Here is a 19,422-nt window from a genome sequence, read left to right as displayed (position 1 = left end):
TGTCAACACTGTTCTGACAACAGTGAAACCAGTAAACCTGCTAATAAGACCAAGCCACCAAAAGTCCATAAGAAACGATGACAGAACTTTACGAAATGTCCCTGCACTTATCATGAAGATTCAGTGTGGTGACAGTACTTCAAGGTGTAAGTATGGATGGAGTATGGAAATACAATTCAAACCATAAAAAGCTGATGCTATCAATGGATTTGTAGAGACTTCCATCAATCTCTGCCTTACCTGTCACAGCAGATTGGCTACATTTTGATACCAATCAGAACATCTTTCCCTGCTGTCTTTTCTTTTCCCTAAAGGCAGTTAAAAAAGACAGGTTCTTTCTCTATGGTAACCCCTGTTTGTACAAAATATTAATGCAGATCTTAAATTCAAGTTATAAAATGTCCATATAGGTCACAGACTTAAAACCTCCCTAAACATTTTGAAACAATGATCACTGGGTTTGAACAGTTTAAGGCTGTCAGCATGCTTTGGGGTGGGGACAGATATGATCCTGAGAGAAAGATCATGTCACTAAAGTTCAAGGAAGGACAAAAATACATCTACACATGGCTTTCTGTGTCAGTTTTTAACAAATTCAACTGTATTTTGCCACTTAGACCTATTTCTGTGTATGAAAAATGCTATATTGCACTTTAATAAAAGTGGAACTAAGAAGCATGCATTAAAACAGAAGTGAAGGGGAGGACTGCATTTTTCCTTGCTTCCAACAATTTATTTTGGCCTGAATAGCACAAGAGCCACAAAGACCAGCCGCATGAGGATAAAAACCAAGGCTGGTTTAAGAATTTGTTCAGTCTAGGAAGTCTTCTGATTAAAACCAAAAACCAACAAAACCACCCAAAACCAAAACCATTTTCTAACATATTACAGGATAATGTTATCCTTCTTTCAAAAGGTTTTATAAAGAGCTTGTCAGTAGATGAGCTAATTAGGGAATCTGAAAGGGAACGAAGACAAATCTGTACTGTTGGCATCTGTGGACTGTGCCTACTTTTTATCAGCCCTCCCATCTCCTTTTCACCTGACCCCGCAAGCATTTCTTTGAAAACAGAACACGTAACTATTGAGTTTTCAATGCAAACAAACAAATATGTGAAAAACCTTTCTTCGGAAATAATTTCTAAAATCCACGATTTGTTCAATTAGTCATGCTGCTGTCTTGACTGTTGAAAAAGCAAAGTCCATAAACCACTTTAACATTCTGTTTCTGTGGATGCATTTTCCTGCCGAGCTTTCTGTTCTTCTGTTGCACTGCCAAATGCTACCACTAAATTAGTTACGCTGCTGGCGTGTCCTGGTCTACTTAATTTGTCCTTTACAGACTTGGCTTTTCGAGGATGGCTGTGCAAACTCTTTGACCGTACTGATGGGAATCCAGAAGTCCTTTCTGGCTTTACTGATAACAAGTTCTCTTTCTCAGCCTTGACAGTGGCAGGCTTAGAGGTATAAGAGGCACTCATACCTGCTTCACCAGCGTCACTGTCATCATCTGTGTCCATCTGTAACTGTTTCTGCTCTGCTTGCCTTTCTGCTTCGCAGACAACACCAGGGTATTCTGGAGGACGTTCCTGAGAAAGTTGCTGCTCAACTTCATATTTCCACTCTGTGGCCCATTGTTCAATCGTAGAAGGGCACACCTGATCCATAATGGTACTGTATTCTGCAGTCCAGTTGTTAACCCCTCCAACCAGCTTCCCACCCTGTGCAAATATAAAGCTCCTTGACTTCATCATAGTGGTCTGACAAGTACTGAACGTTTCAGGAGGAAAATAGCGCATCGCTTTAGACTTATCCAAGGGATAAGAAATGGTTGCTTCTAGCTTGGCATGTTCTACTTTTAACTGAGTGTTCTGAAAATCTGGTCTTGGTACTGACTGATTGTTCACAAGAGCTTCCATCTGGTTTATACTTGGAGGAACCATCCCATCACTATTGAAAACACCCTCCTTTTCATCCCCAGAGCCACCTGAACCAGACTGGGGCTTGGAAACATTCTGTGCAATTTCTAATGTAGATTTGCCATCATCTGCTGCCGTGATAGCATTAGCACCAGAGGTATACTGGAGACTGGCCTGGTGTTCTGGAACCAGCATCCTCGGGTCTGCTCCATCTTCTTTCGCATCAATAGAAAGGGCTTTTTTATGCTGTCCCATGGCTGGAGACATTGGAGTGGTACTGCCATCATATGTCAGCTCATCGCCACCGACGTGGTATCTGTACATGCTGTACCCATCAGAGCTGTTAACACTGCTTTGCCTTAGGAGATATGCAGCATCACACTCAGATGAAGCCCGTGAACGTGAATATGTCAGCTCAGATTTGTCAATACCTGCCAGCTTCTCAAGAGCATTCACCATCCGACCAGATAGCTCTTCCAATTGAGAGAGTCGCAGGTCGACTGTTTGAAGAGAAGCTTTCATGAAATGTTCTCTTTCATTCACTTCTTCCAGCCTCATAGACATATTTTCAACTCTGTGGGGTACAAAAAGAGGAAGCACAGAACAGAAGCTGTGGAATGGTGCAGTAACCCCTTACAAGCATCCAACTGCTGATCTCTTTGCAAGGCAGGATTTTGTGCTAAGTATCACTCACCATTATTTTTTCCTAGCATCAAAAGCATGTGCACTTTCTTGTCATCTGTGCTTTCCATAATTCACAGAAATCTACTTGAGCTTTGCCGTTATTTATGTGCCAGGAGAGCACAAGAGTTGCAGCCCTTAGGGACAGCCTACTATTAACATTTCTGAGTGTGTCACCCACTTCACTTTCAGTTGTTCTCTTTCACTCTGAAGCTTTCATTAATTATATGAAAGCTGTTTTGCAAAACCACACAGGATGACTTAAAATGGCATCAAGGCATGCTGTAAAACAGGTTCTGTAGTTGTACAAGAGATAACATACGCTGGTGTGTATGGGATTACTTTTACTCTTGAAATATCTTTCTGTTATGTATCAGTTGAAGGGAGTGGAATTAATGTCTCGGACAATTAAAATGATATTTTCCCATTCTTTTTCATCATTTACATTGCAATGGAGGTTATGGTACCAGAAGAATGCATATACAAGTAGTGCATTAGGATACACTAGTAATTCAACTGTGGAAATAGGTCAACATTCTTGTGATCTCACACACAAAAGATGACAAAGCATTTGGAGGAAGAAGCCATAAGAAATAAGCAAATCTGCTTTGTGGTCATGGACCATAGTGAATCACTGAGGCTTGCCACCCCCGTTTTATTCTCTGCCACAATATCTAGGATTTTGACAAATTTCTGTGGATAAAGAGCATGATAGAAACCACCCAAATGAATGTAGCAGATTTCATTTGTTTCTCTATTCTCAAACTTTGCATATAATAATGCGAGATATTCAAGGCCTCCCTTGAAAAGTATGATGCTTGACCTTTAAATGATTACATGGCTCACAGAGCTACTTCATAAAAAATGATAGCAGGATATATATGGAGTAGCTCATCATCAACATACTACGAGATTGATTAAAGTGAAAGTGTTTAAACTGTGTATATTTTCCCCGACAGTAAGAATTTTTCATCATTTCAAGCAAGTGACAAAAGACCTCATCCTTTGACTTGAAAGTGCTACCATAACAGGCAGAGCCTTTGGGAACTGTGCTGCCAAGTGACCTGGTAGAAAACTGCTGCTGTGTGCTTACACAGCAACAAACATCACCTAGTCCTCAGAACAGCTGAATGATTTACATGTGAATATTCCCCATCTTTTAAATGGGGAAGTTCATACTGAAAAGCTAAATGCTTGTTCAAAGCTTCCAAAGGAATCTGTGCCAGAGATTAAAATTCAGCAGCTGTGAGTGCTGGGCCCTAGCGCAAACCATAGGTCCAAGGGAAGAATCCTCAGTGCTTTTGTCAGAAAGCTCCAACATGTTTCCCACGGGTGGATGACTGCTGGAAGCTGAACAAATACGAATTTGCTCAAACAGATAAAAAGCGTGACTGTCATCCGAGAGGAAAAATACTTGTCACGGACAAAAATGTTCCTATGCCAGAGCTACCCAAGCCAGCAGCCTTAGTGACAAACCAGTAGGAACAACAAAAAGCTTGCTCTTGTGAGAGATGCACCCACAGAGATATTTACTTAGGTTTCAGATCAGCTTCTGAACTGGTGAGAGATTTCTTCTACATCTAGTCTTTTGTACTTGAACTCAACTTTGGTTATCATGAAGACACAAAAAGCCAAACACTGTTCCAGATAAACGGTGTGGGTTTTTTTTCTCATAATAGGTACCTTTCAGAAGTAACCCTGATGCGTTCATCATTAGATGATTGCTGCTCATCCTCTTTTTCCTGGAAGTACTCTTCCACACACTCCTCTTCAAACTCAAACAGTTTTTTTAGCTCCTCATCATTCAGAAATAACTCTGCAAGACAGAAATAGAAAATATGAATTTCCTTTTTCAGAACTTCTGGCAATCAATTTCAGTCCAATTTAGCAGATTGTTTTGGACAGCCCTGAAGGCAATGTAACGCATTCTGGCCATCATCTGCTTTTGTGACCATCCACTCAAGCCTATATTTTCTCTATGACATCTGCACTCCCTAACAGCAGAGACAGACATTGAACAAACTGACTAGATTTTACAAGATAAAGTCAGTCTCTGCCAGTTTGAGTGTTCCTTTATTTCAATGTTCTTAAAAGGATGACTGTTGTAGGCAACAGATCATCAGATGTAACAGGTTGTTTCTCAGACATTCTTTGGATAAGAGTGCTGTGTCAAAAATTTCTAATCATGTAAGGAGAATGTGAGGAAATTATTAAGTCTTTTTATGACTTTGCCTCTTTGGGCCTGGTCAGATTTTAAACTTTTTTTTTTTTTCCCTTTTTTATTCCTTTTTTCAACTCAGAAACACATTATGCAGAAATGTAATTACTTTCAAAAAAGTTTCCTGTGAAATGTAGAAATACTGAGTTAATTATAATCTCATTATTTCTGTGAGGCATAAGTTACTCAACAGTTTCAGATGATATTAGGAGAAGAATCTCACAGTTCTTCTGGGAAACAACAGATCAGTCTCTAACATGGAGAAATGAAAGTGGGGATACACTTAGACACAGGTTGCTCACAATCACAGAGCTGACACTATAGAAGACAGAAACTGGTTTTGATGAGATGCCATCTCACTGTTTTAAGAAAGCATGTTAAAGAAAGTCTTCATTAGCATCACAGCACTGCATATTCTCAGGAGCCCAATGAGCTGCTAAGTTGATTAAAATTCTGTCACTTTCTGTCTTCTGCAAATAAATTTGTCCATCAACATGAACCAATAGTTCAGCATTGGAAAACCTGCTGCTTTCTGCAAGTATGGTGCAAAGAGCTCAGCGTAAGGAACATTTCTTGCATACTCAGTCCCCTGTCTCGCTCATCCTGGTCTCCTTCACCCTTCCTGCAGCGACAGCAGATTCGCTTGATGATTATGTACATGTGGCTGAAGATAATCATTGGTGGTGGGAGGACAGGTCTGTCATGGAATGTCATGATCAGCTGGTACCGCTGGAACTTCCAGACCTGGTTGGATATTGATTTTACCTCAAAGAAGGTATTGCTGAAAGGGAACATAGGTACAGTTTCTATGAGGCCTTTAGAATTATTCATCATCGAGCATGTTGAAAAAAGCAGCAGCGAAATCACAACGTGAAACCTCATGACTTGCTTGGTTTAGCTCTTTGATGCTGCTGCTGAACTGGTGATTAACATATTTAGCTACTCCTTTGGAAGGCAGCAAAGCAGAAGGTGCTCTGCATCCCTAATGTGCCACCCAGAACAGTCTATTTGCTCCTGCTGCATTAGGCCCTTTAGGTGTCCGTGAAAAGAAACTTGCACAATTTATGAATCCCATAATTGGTATTTCGGGGCTTGGTTATAAAGTATTTCTGTTAACACATGCCAGTATTCGATGTTGCACAAAGTATTAAATCCGTGAGAGGCATTTTGTATGCTAAACCCAGAAGCTTCACATAGTTTGCCTTTCATATGCTAATCAGCTTGACCTACATAGTGGACTTTTCAAGTTTTCACAAAAAGGCCTAAATTCAAAGTTTTTTCAGTGAAGCTTCTGACATAACAACACTGCATGTTCTCATAAAGGCATTTGGTTTTGGAAGTCAAGGCTTCATAACCTTTTTCCCAAAATGAAATATCCACATTGACAAAACCACTTAAAGCATCTCTGTGAAACCAGAGAATTCTGATACACATATCTTTTCTTTTCCTTTGCCTTAGTATACAGGAGATTATTTACCCATGATGAATGACACTCTTCATTCTGTGTCTCCTGCATAGCAGGAATTCCTCAGGTAGCTCTCTCCCTTTCAAGCATGCTGGGATGGCAGGAGTTAACAGCAGGAACTAGTTCCCAACCTGCTGACTCCTTGGTCTCTAGTCAGTAATAGCTACCACTGTAAGGTTCTTCCCCCTCCCCTGGAAATGTGACTGTCACGTGAGCACATACTTGAAGACAGCAATCAGCAGGTTTACCAACAGGATATTTGCTACCAAGAGGTAGCAGGCCATGATAGCAGGAGTGAGCCAGGCCCCTGGTATACACGGAGGGAGGCGTTTACCATCATCATCATAAAGATTGTCCCCACAAGGAGCTGAAGAAAAAACAGAAAAGGTATTTTTCTCAAACTGCCGAATACTTGAAAGTGCTATTCACATTTATTTAATGATGGTGCATAAAATCTGCAGAGCACTAAACAAATGTATTTCCAGTAGGAAGTACGTAGAATCTCTGCTTCTAACTACAGCATACAAAAATCATTTCCTATACCAGTGAACAGGGAGGAAGCTCCAAGTATGCTCCAAGTATACAATATTGCTTTCTCTTCAAATTCACAGGGATTTTTTTTTCTCACAGTAATAGCCTAGAACAACATGTTAATGTACACATGCACATATTAATAGTGGAATTACAATAAATTCTCCAAACTTGTGTGCATATTTTGCCAAAGACACAAAAGGAATTACTTAGTGGTCACAGGTTGCTGAGCACAAATTAAACCTTTATCAGTGCTCTGGGTGCAGTAAAAAAGCCTAAATGATCCTGGCCAGCTTCCCCTGGACTCTACACCTTACTCTCCCCCCCAACTCCCGCCCCTGCCCCCTGGATGGACCTTGGACCTGTGTTTGTCCCCTGCACAGATCCTTCTTCTGCCCCTTGACTGGACTCCCTAGATAGACCCTGGCCTGTTACTTTTCCTCTCTAGAGCTTTTTCCATGGGCATGCCACCATTTGCTTTCCAATTTCTATTTCCCTTATTTTCCCTATTAATTCTAAATTTTACTTAATATTTTAAACCAAAGAGAAAAAAATCTAAAATTAAAATGATATAGCAGCGGTAAAATAGACTCATAAGCTAGAGACAAAAATTAAGAATATTGATCAAACTAACATAAAATAAGTGCCTGAAGTTATCCTAAGAATACTTAGGTTGTGTTGGGGTAAGAGCTGTTTTGGAGTTAGGTAAATGCAGCAAATGTGTTCTGTCTTTAAGTGCAGTACCAAACTAAGCTATTACAGTAGAAAACCAAGATTCACACCTGAATATTGGATGAGCCACTACAATTAAAATGTCATTATCTAGAGAAGAAAAGAATTAATTAACATATTCATCAAAATGAGATCATCAGCTCTCCACAGACTTACGATTAATTTCCATGGCATAGACTGAACAGCATTTCAAAGGAAAATGAAGCAGAAAGAGAAAGAAAGAAAACAATAAAATAATATAGAAAAAACAATGAACCCAAACAAAAAAGATGCATGAAAATACATTTTTGCCACCAAGAAAAGGTAAGCAACTCAAATTTTAGAACAGTAGAGATATTTAGTTGATAACAGTGTCTTAGTAAAAAATGCATTGAACTCTGCAATTTCCTTTTCATGTTGTTTTTCCCAAGTGTTACATATGGCAGTGAACTCCTGATAGCAATTAGAAATCACAAAATGTTTCTGGCGGATGATCACTTGAATACCTCAGGCAAGAAAATAAAATTGGTGGTCACCACAAACACAAACCAACTCAATTACCACACAAAATCATTCCTTTAGTTATTATGGAAAAATTTCTTCTTACCTCCCCCCCCCCTCCATCCTCCCAGGAACAACTCTGGCTTGGAGTCTGGCTGCTGCTTCTATTGAATATCTCTGTTGTCATTAATAGTCATGATACTGATGTTATTATAGCATACAATATCAGCAAAACCTATCTTGACTACCAGTATGGACACCTGCTGCTAGCCAGCCCCTAAATGGTTAAGAAAAATCATTCTTGTGAAATTAGCTTAGCCAGGCTTTTATGTTGCTCAAGAATATGTTGTTGTTGAGTATTAGATGCCAGTAACTTCTTGCTTAGGAACATCTTCTAAACAGAATGAACCAGACAAGAACATCCTTGGGTTGCATTACCAGCGGGTTAGGGGAGGTAATTATTCAACTCTTCTCAGCTCTAGTGAAACTATATCTGGACTTGAGTACCTTGTTCTGGGCTCCCCCATAGAAATCAGACATGAACATACTGGAAAGACTCCAGTACAGGGCCACAAAGATTATTAAGATGATTTGAGCATTCAAGAAATAATGTAAGACTGAGAAATCTGGGATAATTTAGCCTGGAGAAGGGTCAGAGGAGATTTTTTTAGCAATGTTATAAATATCTGATGGTGGGTGACAGTTAAGAAGACAGAGTTAGAGTCCTCTCCGTGGTGTCCAGTGAAAGGACATGAATCAGTGGATAAAGATATCAATATGGAAAATGCTACTTAAAGCAGATTGTCCAAAAAGGTTGTCCAGTCTTCCTCCTTCAAGATACCAAAAACCTGACTGGACAGTTCCTAAGCAACCTGCTCTCATTTATCCTGCTTTGACCAGGAAGGTTTGACTAGATGATCTATGAAGGTGCCTTCCAACCTCAGTAATTCTGTTGTGATCTTCATCTATAGGTGCCATCCTATTGTCAGTGAAGCTATTGGCAAAATTCCAAATGTCTTCTTTCAGATGAAAAAAATGATGGAATACTTTTTCCATTTTTTTTTTTTTTTTTAACACTCATGGGCTTTGTCAAAACTACCCACAAGCACTTGACCCAGAGTCAGGTTAGGCAGCACATAGCAATCATTTCCCAATGAATTCTAAGTTGTTTTTCTGGTGTGTTTACAGAGAACCATGGAAAGATCAGATTACAAATTTGGTATTGAAAGCAAAATGATCTTCAGAAGTCAGTCCATAGACTTCTAGAGATAAGACCATCATAGAATAATTACAACGCAGTCTAGGTATACCAGCACAACTCCCTGCACAGATATTTTTATCTTATATTAAAACAACAATAAACCCATACATTTCCAAGTTAGATTATATTTAAGGTACTGACACAGCAAACCTTCTGACCTGGGAAGGCTGGTGGAGAAAGCAGCTGGAAAGCCAAACCTTTTTCTCCAAAGTCTTTCACAACACTGAAGAACAATTTCTGATTCAAAGGATGCTGAATATAAAACTGAGAAATGACTAGAAGTATGAGACACATCTGGGACACCATTTACACTAAAGAGATGAGCACTGTTGATAAGGTGTGAGCTTTGATTTATAAAGACACTGAACTGTCTCCAATGACAATCATGATTTGCCCAAAGTGAAAGGATTGAGCGCACATTATAATGCACACAGGTAAGGGATACCCTGTTGCAGTCTATTCCTCTCCTTGGGAAAAAACAAAACATTTAAGAGATCCTGAGCTTATCCTGGCTCACCTGTGCACTGGAACTGCAGTATTAAGACTGGCCTGACCTTTTGTTTTTCAAGAGGAATTTACTGTATTACAACAGTAATGATCCAAGCATTCATAAGGAAAATGGAGCTGATATGATCTTTTTAACAGTGTACACTGCTCAGAAGTAGACTAATGACATTTTATTCCTTTCTAAACAATTAAAGTACACTCTAATGAAATTTGGTCTAATGGTTTCTCATTATGATGGATATGGTTCTTGACTGAACTTAGACCTTACAGCTTCTTCAGCCTTCCTGCATGCATCAATGCACACAAGCGGTTGAAATAACATACACACAATGCTTATATTATTTCAGATAAAGTGCAGACTGTGTAATACACACTAGAAGAGGCTGCCAGCTGCATGTTTGACTATCTGTACAAATCTCATGTGTTAACAAAGACCTAGCAGTAATATGAAAGTTTCCATCTCTGCTAAAATACTGACAGTAATATTTTAAAACCGTGCAGCTTTTATATAAGAAAGGTTATTTCCACACCCAAAGCTAATCAAGCAGAATTTTCCTTTTTTCTTTTGTCTCTCCATGGGTGTAGAAAAGAAGAATATGAGTGATTCATTAAAAACATTTCTGCAAAGAAGATAGATGTATCAATGGATAGATGTATCAATGCCTGAGCTGGGAGTTGTAGATGAAAGGATATGTACATTTTAATCTCCTGTGCAAGGCAGTTAATTTTTTTCTCCTTCTGTTGGAGCTGACTATCAGTAAACCATTGGTTCAAAAGACTGTTTCAGAATGACCTCTGATGATCCCTGCAAGTAAACAGAACACTTAATGTCGTTATACTCTTGGATAGGAGAGTATTCCAGGTTACATCACTCTCGGTGATATAAGGTTAAATATAAGCTGAGAGACAGGACATGCAGGTGGGAACACAAAATTGCCTGGTCTCTAGCCTGCCACACGTAAACAGCACCACCATTATAATAATTAAGACAAAACACTACTTCCAAATTAAAAACAGTAATTAATTTGGATCTGATCATCTGCCTCAGAAACAGGAAACAGACTCTTACTATGAATTCTACTCTTACGGTCTATCTGGTCTGCGAACACCTCTCCATAGATCATCCAGTAGGGCATGTAGAAGATGTTGCGAGCCAGTCTCCAAGAAGGCTCCTCATCTGGGTGCAGAATAGCTTGGCGGGCTACTCCAAAACTCATCAGAACCACAAGCATGATGACCACAAAGTACAGCATATCAATCATCTGCACAGAGAGACCATACAGAGGCTCTTACCATGACCAAGTAGTGCAAGAAGCACCAGCATGTCTGCTTATCAGCGTGCATTAAAGTAAACCAGAAAGTATAGAGAGAACAAACACATGCTCCTGGATAATTTTCTGGATTTTTTATTTATTTATTTATTTACTGTTACTAGTTAAGCATACCTAAAAAAAAAAAAAATCAGTAAAAACAGTCATTTAAAGGAATACTACACTAATATTTAAAACTACTTAAAATGCTAAATTTTTTACTATCCCTGTTCTATTTGGTGTCAAGTGCACTATGCTGGGCTTTTCAGCAAAGCCCTCTCCTGTTTTTTTGCAGCTGACCCTTCTGAATTACTGCAATGGCTCTGGGAGGCTGGTCACAGATTGTTCAAAAAGAAAAAAACAAAACAAAACAAAACAAAACCAGAAAGAAAGAGAGGAGAGAAAGCAGGAGGGAAGCAGAGAGAGAAAGAAGGGAAGGGAAGGCAAAAGGGAGGCATGGTGGAAGGGAGGGAGAAAGAACAGAAAGAAAGAACAGAAAGAACAAAATTTGGGCACTAACCATCTTTCCAATCATCATGACGTAAGGTCCCAGATATTTGTTCACACCAAAGATATCTAGTACTCTAATGTACCAGAAAATTATATCTACGCAGTAAATCACTCTTCCATAACCCATGTAAGGCTGGTTCTGCAGGCGAAGAATTGCTCCGATCAAAAATACTGAAATAGCCACTAGGTCAGTAATATTCCAGTACTCCTGGAGCCAAACTTTCACTTTTTGGCTCAGCTTGCCAGGCTCTGACATAAGAATCTGAAACAAACAAACAAACAAACCCAAACCATAAAAGAATAAATAAATCATTAAGAAAAACTCCAAGTTACAGTTTTGAAGTAACAGTCGTGAAAATGAGACCAATATTGACACATTCAGTAGGTGTCTGAGACCTCCTCCATTGCCAACACCATGTGTCAAGCAGCAATATTTTTAGCTACTACGAAGAAAACCCTCCTTTTCACAGAAATAAAGAATGGTTTATGTAGGAAAGCACCTATAAAGTTTATCTAGTCCAGCCCCCTGGCATAGGCAGAGGTTGCTAAAACCCTGCGAAACCTGACCTCCAGTACTGAGAGGAATCGGACATCCACAAATTCTCTGGACAACCTGTCCCAGTGCCTCACCACCCTCATCATAAAAAAACATCTTCCCCATGTCCAAGTGAAACATACATTCTTTCAGTTTAAAATATTTGCCCCTTGTCATGACACTACTGGCCTTGGCAAAAAGTCTTTCTTTCTTATAAGCCGCCCTTACATATTGAAAAGCTGCAATAAGGTGTCCCCCAATCCTTCTCCTCTCCAGGCTTAACAACCTCAACTCTCTCAGCCTGTCTTAATAGCAGACCTGTTCCAGCTCTCTGAGCATATTTGTAACCCTCCTCTGGACCACCTTTTCATCTTTGCTTCTATTTTGGCTTTATTGCACCTTTTTTTTTTGAGTGTTGCAGGTTTTAAAGAATAATACTTCAACTAAGAGATCTGACTTACTGTCTTGGCATCTCTGTTTATCTCCCAATGCAGTCAGTCTGAGATACAGGAATTGCAAATTAGTGATGGACAGTCTAAGTGCAAACCACACTACAGCATGTGACTCGAATAGAAGTTTTTATGCTGTCTTAAAGAGATCAGTCAGAGAACACTCCTGGCAATTTTCCCTAAACATCTCTTTGCCTACAGTTCTCATCAGGAACTGCATTAGTAATAGCAAGTCAACACCTACTGGGATTTTCTTCATGGGTTATTGTCCTGCCCTTCTTTGAAAATATGCGTAAGGGAACGACAGAATTAATTTTTACTACTGACCTTGGGACATTTTTGCCTGACCTTTCTGTCCAGTAAGAGAAGGCTTTAATGTACAGGAATGGGTTATCAATTATATTCTCTCCACTGACAGGCATTCTGGGACCCTGTGGATATGGGAATCTTCTCTGTCATGTATATCTTCTCAAGCCTTTGCACAAGTCCATGCTATTATTACCTCTCAGAGTGAGCTTCATTTTCAGCATTATGAGATATTGTTATCATCAGACATTACCTCTCTTACTTTCTCTAAAGCTAAGGTCACAATGTAGGAGATGACAATCCATTCCTGGATTGATGGCCATCGTTCCATCCGCACCAAGATGATATAATTAAATAACATCAAGTAACCAAGGTATGATATCTAAAAAACAAACAAACAAAAACCCTTTATGGTCTTCACATTCTGAATCCCAGGATCCTTTCACAGTTAGTCAATATTCAATTATCTGAGATGACTTGTACACACAAACACAATAGCCATTTCTTTCCTCCACCCTGTAATAATGTGGTTGAGATAATCTAAGCAGAATATTCTCTTTACGTGAAGCCAGAAGCATAAGGACTTCATATATTACTCCCTAGAACACCTCTTCCTATACTTGTTACTTAAATCCATCTGCATTAACAGTAGGTTTGCAGATATTTTGGTTACTTTAAATAGCCACTAGACTCAGGACCAAGTTTCTTGATGAGGCCTAATTCAGTAAGAGCAAAGAGGAATGCAACAACTAATCAAAGAAACACCAAACAGCTCCCCTTAGCTGAGGCCTCCATTATGCATGAAAGCAAAGCATTCCTGCACTGTGACACTCATACCAACATGTATGAACACTTACATTGGGGCACTGTATGAAAGATTCAGGTACTGAAGACACTTAATTGGGCAAGAAATAAGGTTTTCTTCTATGAAGGGAGAATATTGCCATTTTAAAGCCCTTCCTATAGTTGTTACACACACTGACAGAGGCCACAGGCCTCCAGTAGCTGAAGGAATGACAGATGATGTGGAACATATGATCTAGGCAGCTGAATTATCTCATTTGTTAAAAGAAGCAACAGTTCCAAACCACTTCAAAGCAGGTCCTTTGTGCCTCAGGCTTTTTGATTCTACCTAAAATTTAATTTCTCTCCACTGTGAAACCATGTTTAAGCTTTATTTTGAAATTAAACAGGAATTTTGTTTTCACATGATTAATTCAGGCAGCAGAAAGGGATTGGTATGATGTTTAGTGACAATGATGTGCTAAAACTAAAAGCCTACCTAATACTAAAACATAGTAGTATCAAAATTCCCAACTTGGAATAAAAAAGAAACCAGTATCCTTTTCACAGGGCACACAAAAATTACGAGCAGTATCATGATTACTTTTTCTGTTTTGTTAAAATGCGGTTTAGTATGGATAATTCTTGATGCACTAAGAAGAAAATAAGACACTTGTCAAAAACAAATGTTTTAATTTAGATTGGTTTCAATTATTTAAACAAGAGAAAAATACCTATGATGTGTTAACAGACTGGAATCTTTGCTTCCATCTAAGTCGCAGTCATCTGAGACTGCAAATGGCAGTACTGATACTGATAACTAGGGGGTTAATTCTTGGGTCCTAAAGAATATTTCAATGGAAAACAGGAGTCAGAACCTTTAGAAAGTAAGGTAATCCAGCCTATTTTCAACTGAGAGACTGGATCATGGAGTTGGCACTGAGTCTGGCATACAATTAGCCAGGACTCCTTCAAAGTGAGCAGAAGCTTTAGAGGCTGACAGCGTAAGGGTCAGCTTTTCATTCTGTTTCATCATCTGTGCATTTTTCTCTGAATAGGAGTACTTTCATCAGATCAGATGATTCCATGAAATCATCAATTCCAGGAAAATCAGTACTATTTACTTACTTAGTTCATACATTGGAACACTTTAAGTTTCAAAGGCATAAGAAAAACGATCACTATCAGCTTTACCATCACGACTTACTGTGTAAAACCAAAATTTGACAATAGGTGCGTTATAGAATTCATAGATCTTTGTTCCAATTGGAAGGCTTTTCTGTTTTTTCTTTCCATTCTCTTCATCCCCTTTTCGGGAGCCTGTATCTGCATTTGCATCCTGGAAGACCAAAGATGTCAGTTTTCATCAATATACAATAGTAAAAACATGAAGTTTTCCTCAACTACAGCCCCAGCCAACAGTGAACTGCAATACGCTTTTGCTGAGGAACAGACCTCTTTTTAAAAATGGAAATATACAAATTCCATAAATTCCAAATTCCATAAATCTGTGCAGCCCCAAGAATCCAGGCTACTCTTCCGCAAAACTATTCACTGCCTTATTCCACTGAGTCAGTTGAGATTTTGACCTGAGGAACCTATAGCATAATAAGAAAAGTTGGAAAACAACACCCTTGAGATATTGAAACTTCCCAATAATCTGCATTACTGACCGCATTTTCCTCCTCCTTTTCTTTGCCTTCTTCATTTTCTTTTGATGTCTGGTAAGAATAATCATCGTAACTCCGAAACTCTAGGAAAAGGATGGTGGGAGGGAAGAGAATTCCCATTATAACCTGTACAACAAGAAAGAATTATACTCAGATGGCAATATTTGTTCATGTTAATAGATTTCATAGCAAGACAAATTCCATAAAGAACATTTTAATTAGTACAGTATTCATGATACTCTGCTATTCTCAAATCTACAAAAATTAGTAAGTAGTAATATGAAGCATTGTCAGTAAAATCTCTGTATGTGGAGATGTCACCTGGAAGGCTTCCCATCTCTGTGAGTACACTGCAGTTAAGAAACTGTGCTCCAGAATTATAGCTGTGCTGAGAAATTCCACAGCTGGAATTGGAATGGACACAGTGGTGGTTGGAAAAGGGCTTCAGATTTGCTACTGGAACTTATGGTTACTTTAGTCACTTAGTATATTTACTTTTAAGAATTAAAAAAACCTGTGAAAGGGAAAAGAAGCTCTGCAGATAGCACCAGAAGTGTTCTTCTATTATATAAGATTGCTGAGATACAGGAGCACAAGCACAAGTTGTAAAAATACATAAGAAGAGAAAAAAAAAAATGCAGGTAATGAAAGGAGAACATTAGCAGGTTTGTCAAGCCTTTGGAGGAAAGAAAGGAAATCAATAAACAGAGTTAGAGGGCACCATAAGGCAGTCTGAGAGGCCAGGCAATTGCCTGAAGACTTCAAACAGGCTTAAGAGGGAGACATAGGGGAGTGGAAATAAATTGAGGATGACTGAGTGCAATGTGTACATTAGCAAGGTTGGGAATATGCCCTAGAAATGGAAGCATGGCAGTTTGTCAGGAACAGGGAATTTTGAGGAAATAAGGAGGCAAGGCTGAGTGTGGCACCATCATGTTGGGCCTCCATATGGATGACAGCAACTGCATGATACAGCAAAGAAAGGATTATATTAATGGAAATGCATACAAGCAAGCACTGCTCTGCTTCCTTTACATTGGCTCACTCACGTTTCTCTTTTGTGCCAGCCTCCTTACATTACTCATTTGTCTTTTAATAAATCCAAAACCCAGGAAATAGAAAAATCAGTAAGACAGAACGTATCAGCATATGACAGAAGAGGGAAATAAAAATTGCATATTTCCACACAATGCATTTGCACAGATTACAGACTTTTCAACACTGGGTCTTGACTCTGTCTTCTGGTACAGTATTAAGCAATCTAAGAAATATGTTTCCACTTCTGGTTCTTTTTCCCTCCATTCCCATTGTGTGATCCCCTAAATGGAAATCTTTTTGCTTGTCTCCAACTATTTTAAATTAACTGCATATGTTTTCAATGAACAGATCTCATAATTCATTAAAAGATACAACTTTGATCTCAGACTCCAATCATGCTGAGGCTTTTATGGATTTATATTTTCCTTTGCCATGGGGTGATGTTGCTTAGACATCCTGAATTTGGAAACAAACAAAAAAATTGCTTTGGGACAGGTATGTTCTTATAATACCTATAACCAGGAAGTCAGTTAGATCTATGCATACAGTCTGTTTAAGGCAGTGTTATATGCTACAGACTATACCTTTGAAACCAACTGCAGAGCAGAAATACCTTAAGGCCTGGGTTTTTCCTCATGCGTAGTCGCCCCATCCACATATCTGTTAAAAGCATCTGGCTGCACGTGTGAGCAATGAAGTCCCTGTGTTTAGCTGCCACAGCCAACTTCAGACAGGTGGAATTACTCCAGTTTTTCAGTTCATAAGTCAGTAGCTTCATGGCAATCTGCTCATCGTGTTTATAGGACTGGTCCAGGAGTTCTACAGCCAGCTGGCCAAAATCTCTGAAAAATTCAAGATAGGACCAATGAAGTTTTAGTTGGAAATCAGTGTCTACTTGCACTTCATGTTTTAATTCTGTTCACAGGGGGGTCCTGTTTTTCCACACACATGCACAGCGAAAAGAAAACTGAGTCTCAAGCTTGATTTGGGATAGTCTAGGAAAGTTCCCAAAAAATGTTTTAGTACCAGAGAGAATTAGCTTAGACTGATAACATTTGAAGGCCACTTAAGATAAATCATCAGATTCCCCTTTAATTTACATTAGTAAAACCCGAAAATAACTTTGTGATTTAAAAGTAGTGAGTTTTACAGAGAGAAGCTGAAGAAAGAATGTGTTCTGTCAGAAAAAATTAATTGTCTCCTTGCTGGCATTGCCTTCAGATTCCCAGACCACATTTTGGATTGTTTTTTTGTTGAGATACAGGCTCCAAATATCAGTCTGTGAACCTACATTCTAGAAATCAATTGTACTTTAATAAGGGTAAAGCTTCTGAGGAGGTCAGACAAACCCCTACATCAAAGTAGATGTATACTCTGCTCTGGGTCTACTAACTTAGAGTTGTTGTCCAGATCCTGAGAGATGTCATCCACCAGCTCGCTTTCTGAGGACTCATGGGCCATAGATTTGTACAGTTTACAGGCCACAAGTGCCTTGGCCATGGTTTCCTCCCCTCTCTGCCAAAGGAACAGTGCCATCTTCTGCCGTTTCATCAGCACAGCCCAGACCATCAGTTCATGAAAGGGATACTGAAAGCGGCTGACTTCTGGGTCATCGACATCAATATCAATCTCTTCCTCCTTTTTCTTCTTTTTCTTCTTCCCCTTGGTGGGTGGCTCATCATCCTGGAAAGCAAAGAAGAAGAAGAAAAAAATATTCCCATCAATTTTTAACTGCTTACCTGACAATGACACCATCTACAAAACAAGTACTGAGAAGACATGATTAGTTAAAATTCTAATTTGTTTTTGCCATTTGCTCCACTTAAGGCCAATAGTGGTAAAACTACAAAGAACATGTGACAGAGCATGCACTGGAACAGCACACACAGGTTAATATTTTCTTCACAGAACCATCTCTTGAGTAGTTTGTTACACGTCCAAATTCTTGGAAAAGTACAGTAGAACCCTCCTGTATCAAAGGCATCACTTTACACTACACTGTAAGTAGATCTGTACTGCGTGTGTAACTGCACCAAGTTGATTTGCAGTGAATTATAAACTACTGAATTCCACTGCTTTGTCACTGGAGCTTTATCAAACCTGAAGTCACTGAAATTAGGTTCCACTGGAATCTCCTATTTATGATACCTGCATCTATTCCTGAAGACCAGTGCTGCATCTTACAGGTACTAAAGCCATTTTCAGACTGACATGCAGGTGGGCAGACTGGTAACATGCAAATAGAGAAGTCAAGCAGACAGCATCCTTAGGAACAGCAAGGTACTAAAGTGAGTCTTCACCTTTGGATAAGAAATCTCCTCTTTTGTATGCAGTGCAAATCGAAGGTTTCACTATCCCATTTCTTAAAGGGATAGAGAGGATGAGCCATTACTATGGGAACCAATATGGAAGTAAGTGAAGGGAAGTACTGACAGTGAAGCACAATCCTGAAGGGAGAAAAGCCACGATTGGCAAAATTAGGGTTTAAATAATGTAGAAAGAACATTGCATACACTGGTGTAGACAGAGCTCATCATCATTGTAAACCACGATTCCAATCTCACAAGTGGTTTGCAAGTAAAGCAATTACCATTCTACAAAATTAGTTGCCATTCAAGCAAGCTCAGCATAGTGTACTGTTGTCTGACAAAATATGAACTACAATCCAAATTCAAGGTTCAGTCTCACACTCGAAGTTCCCAAAGTCAAGCAAAAGTAATGTTAGTATTTCTTTTCACCTTTTCTTTCTCTTGGAAGAAGGGAGTGCGCTACACCCACTATCAGGTGGGGAGAACACTTCAGTTTGTCCCACATAAAACATTTATCACTGAAAGACATAGGGAAATCAAAATGTGCTCCTTAAGAAGCACCAAGCAACCTTTCTCTGGTCAACACTGATTACAGAGGGCTGCACCTCTAAGAAGCTGAAATTTTGAGCCTGAGCAATTAGAGGATATAAAGCTGACCAGAGAGATGAAATATCACATGGACTTTGTCTGTGGAAAAGAAAGCTGCTTATCTGCCCAG

General features: G+C 39.2%; 1 protein-coding gene across 4 annotated transcripts; it reads right to left on the bottom strand.

The window, feature by feature from the left end:
- Positions 1–917: 917 nt before the first annotated feature.
- LOC139801110 (transient receptor potential cation channel subfamily M member 1-like) lies at positions 918–19,117 on the bottom strand. Of its 4 annotated transcripts, none has more exons than XM_071754959.1 (13): positions 18,696–19,117; positions 17,789–18,078; positions 17,009–17,237; positions 15,361–15,483; positions 14,895–15,026; positions 13,158–13,286; positions 11,625–11,876; positions 10,864–11,056; positions 7,703–7,723; positions 6,506–6,650; positions 5,400–5,599; positions 4,284–4,416; positions 918–2,493 (listed from the first exon to the last, which is right to left on the bottom strand). In XM_071754959.1, exons 2-13 carry the CDS (start codon positions 17,962–17,964, stop codon positions 1,215–1,217), a joined length of 3,012 nt encoding a protein of 1,003 aa, XP_071611060.1. In that variant the 5' UTR covers positions 17,965–18,078; positions 18,696–19,117; the 3' UTR covers positions 918–1,214. The 4 variants fall into 4 exon arrangements, with proteins under 4 accessions (XP_071611060.1, XP_071611061.1, XP_071611062.1 ...); XM_071754960.1 differs by having other exon boundaries at positions 10,882–11,056; XM_071754961.1 differs by lacking the exon at positions 7,703–7,723 and having other exon boundaries at positions 18,696–19,116.
- Between the last annotated feature and the right edge of the window lie 305 nt (positions 19,118–19,422).

This window comes from Heliangelus exortis, chromosome 11 (assembly GCF_036169615.1).
Source record: "Heliangelus exortis chromosome 11, bHelExo1.hap1, whole genome shotgun sequence".
Lineage (NCBI taxonomy): Eukaryota > Metazoa > Chordata > Aves > Apodiformes > Trochilidae > Heliangelus > Heliangelus exortis.
The sequence above is the reverse complement of the archived record's forward strand: the minus strand, read 5'-3'. Positions and strand labels throughout refer to the sequence as shown.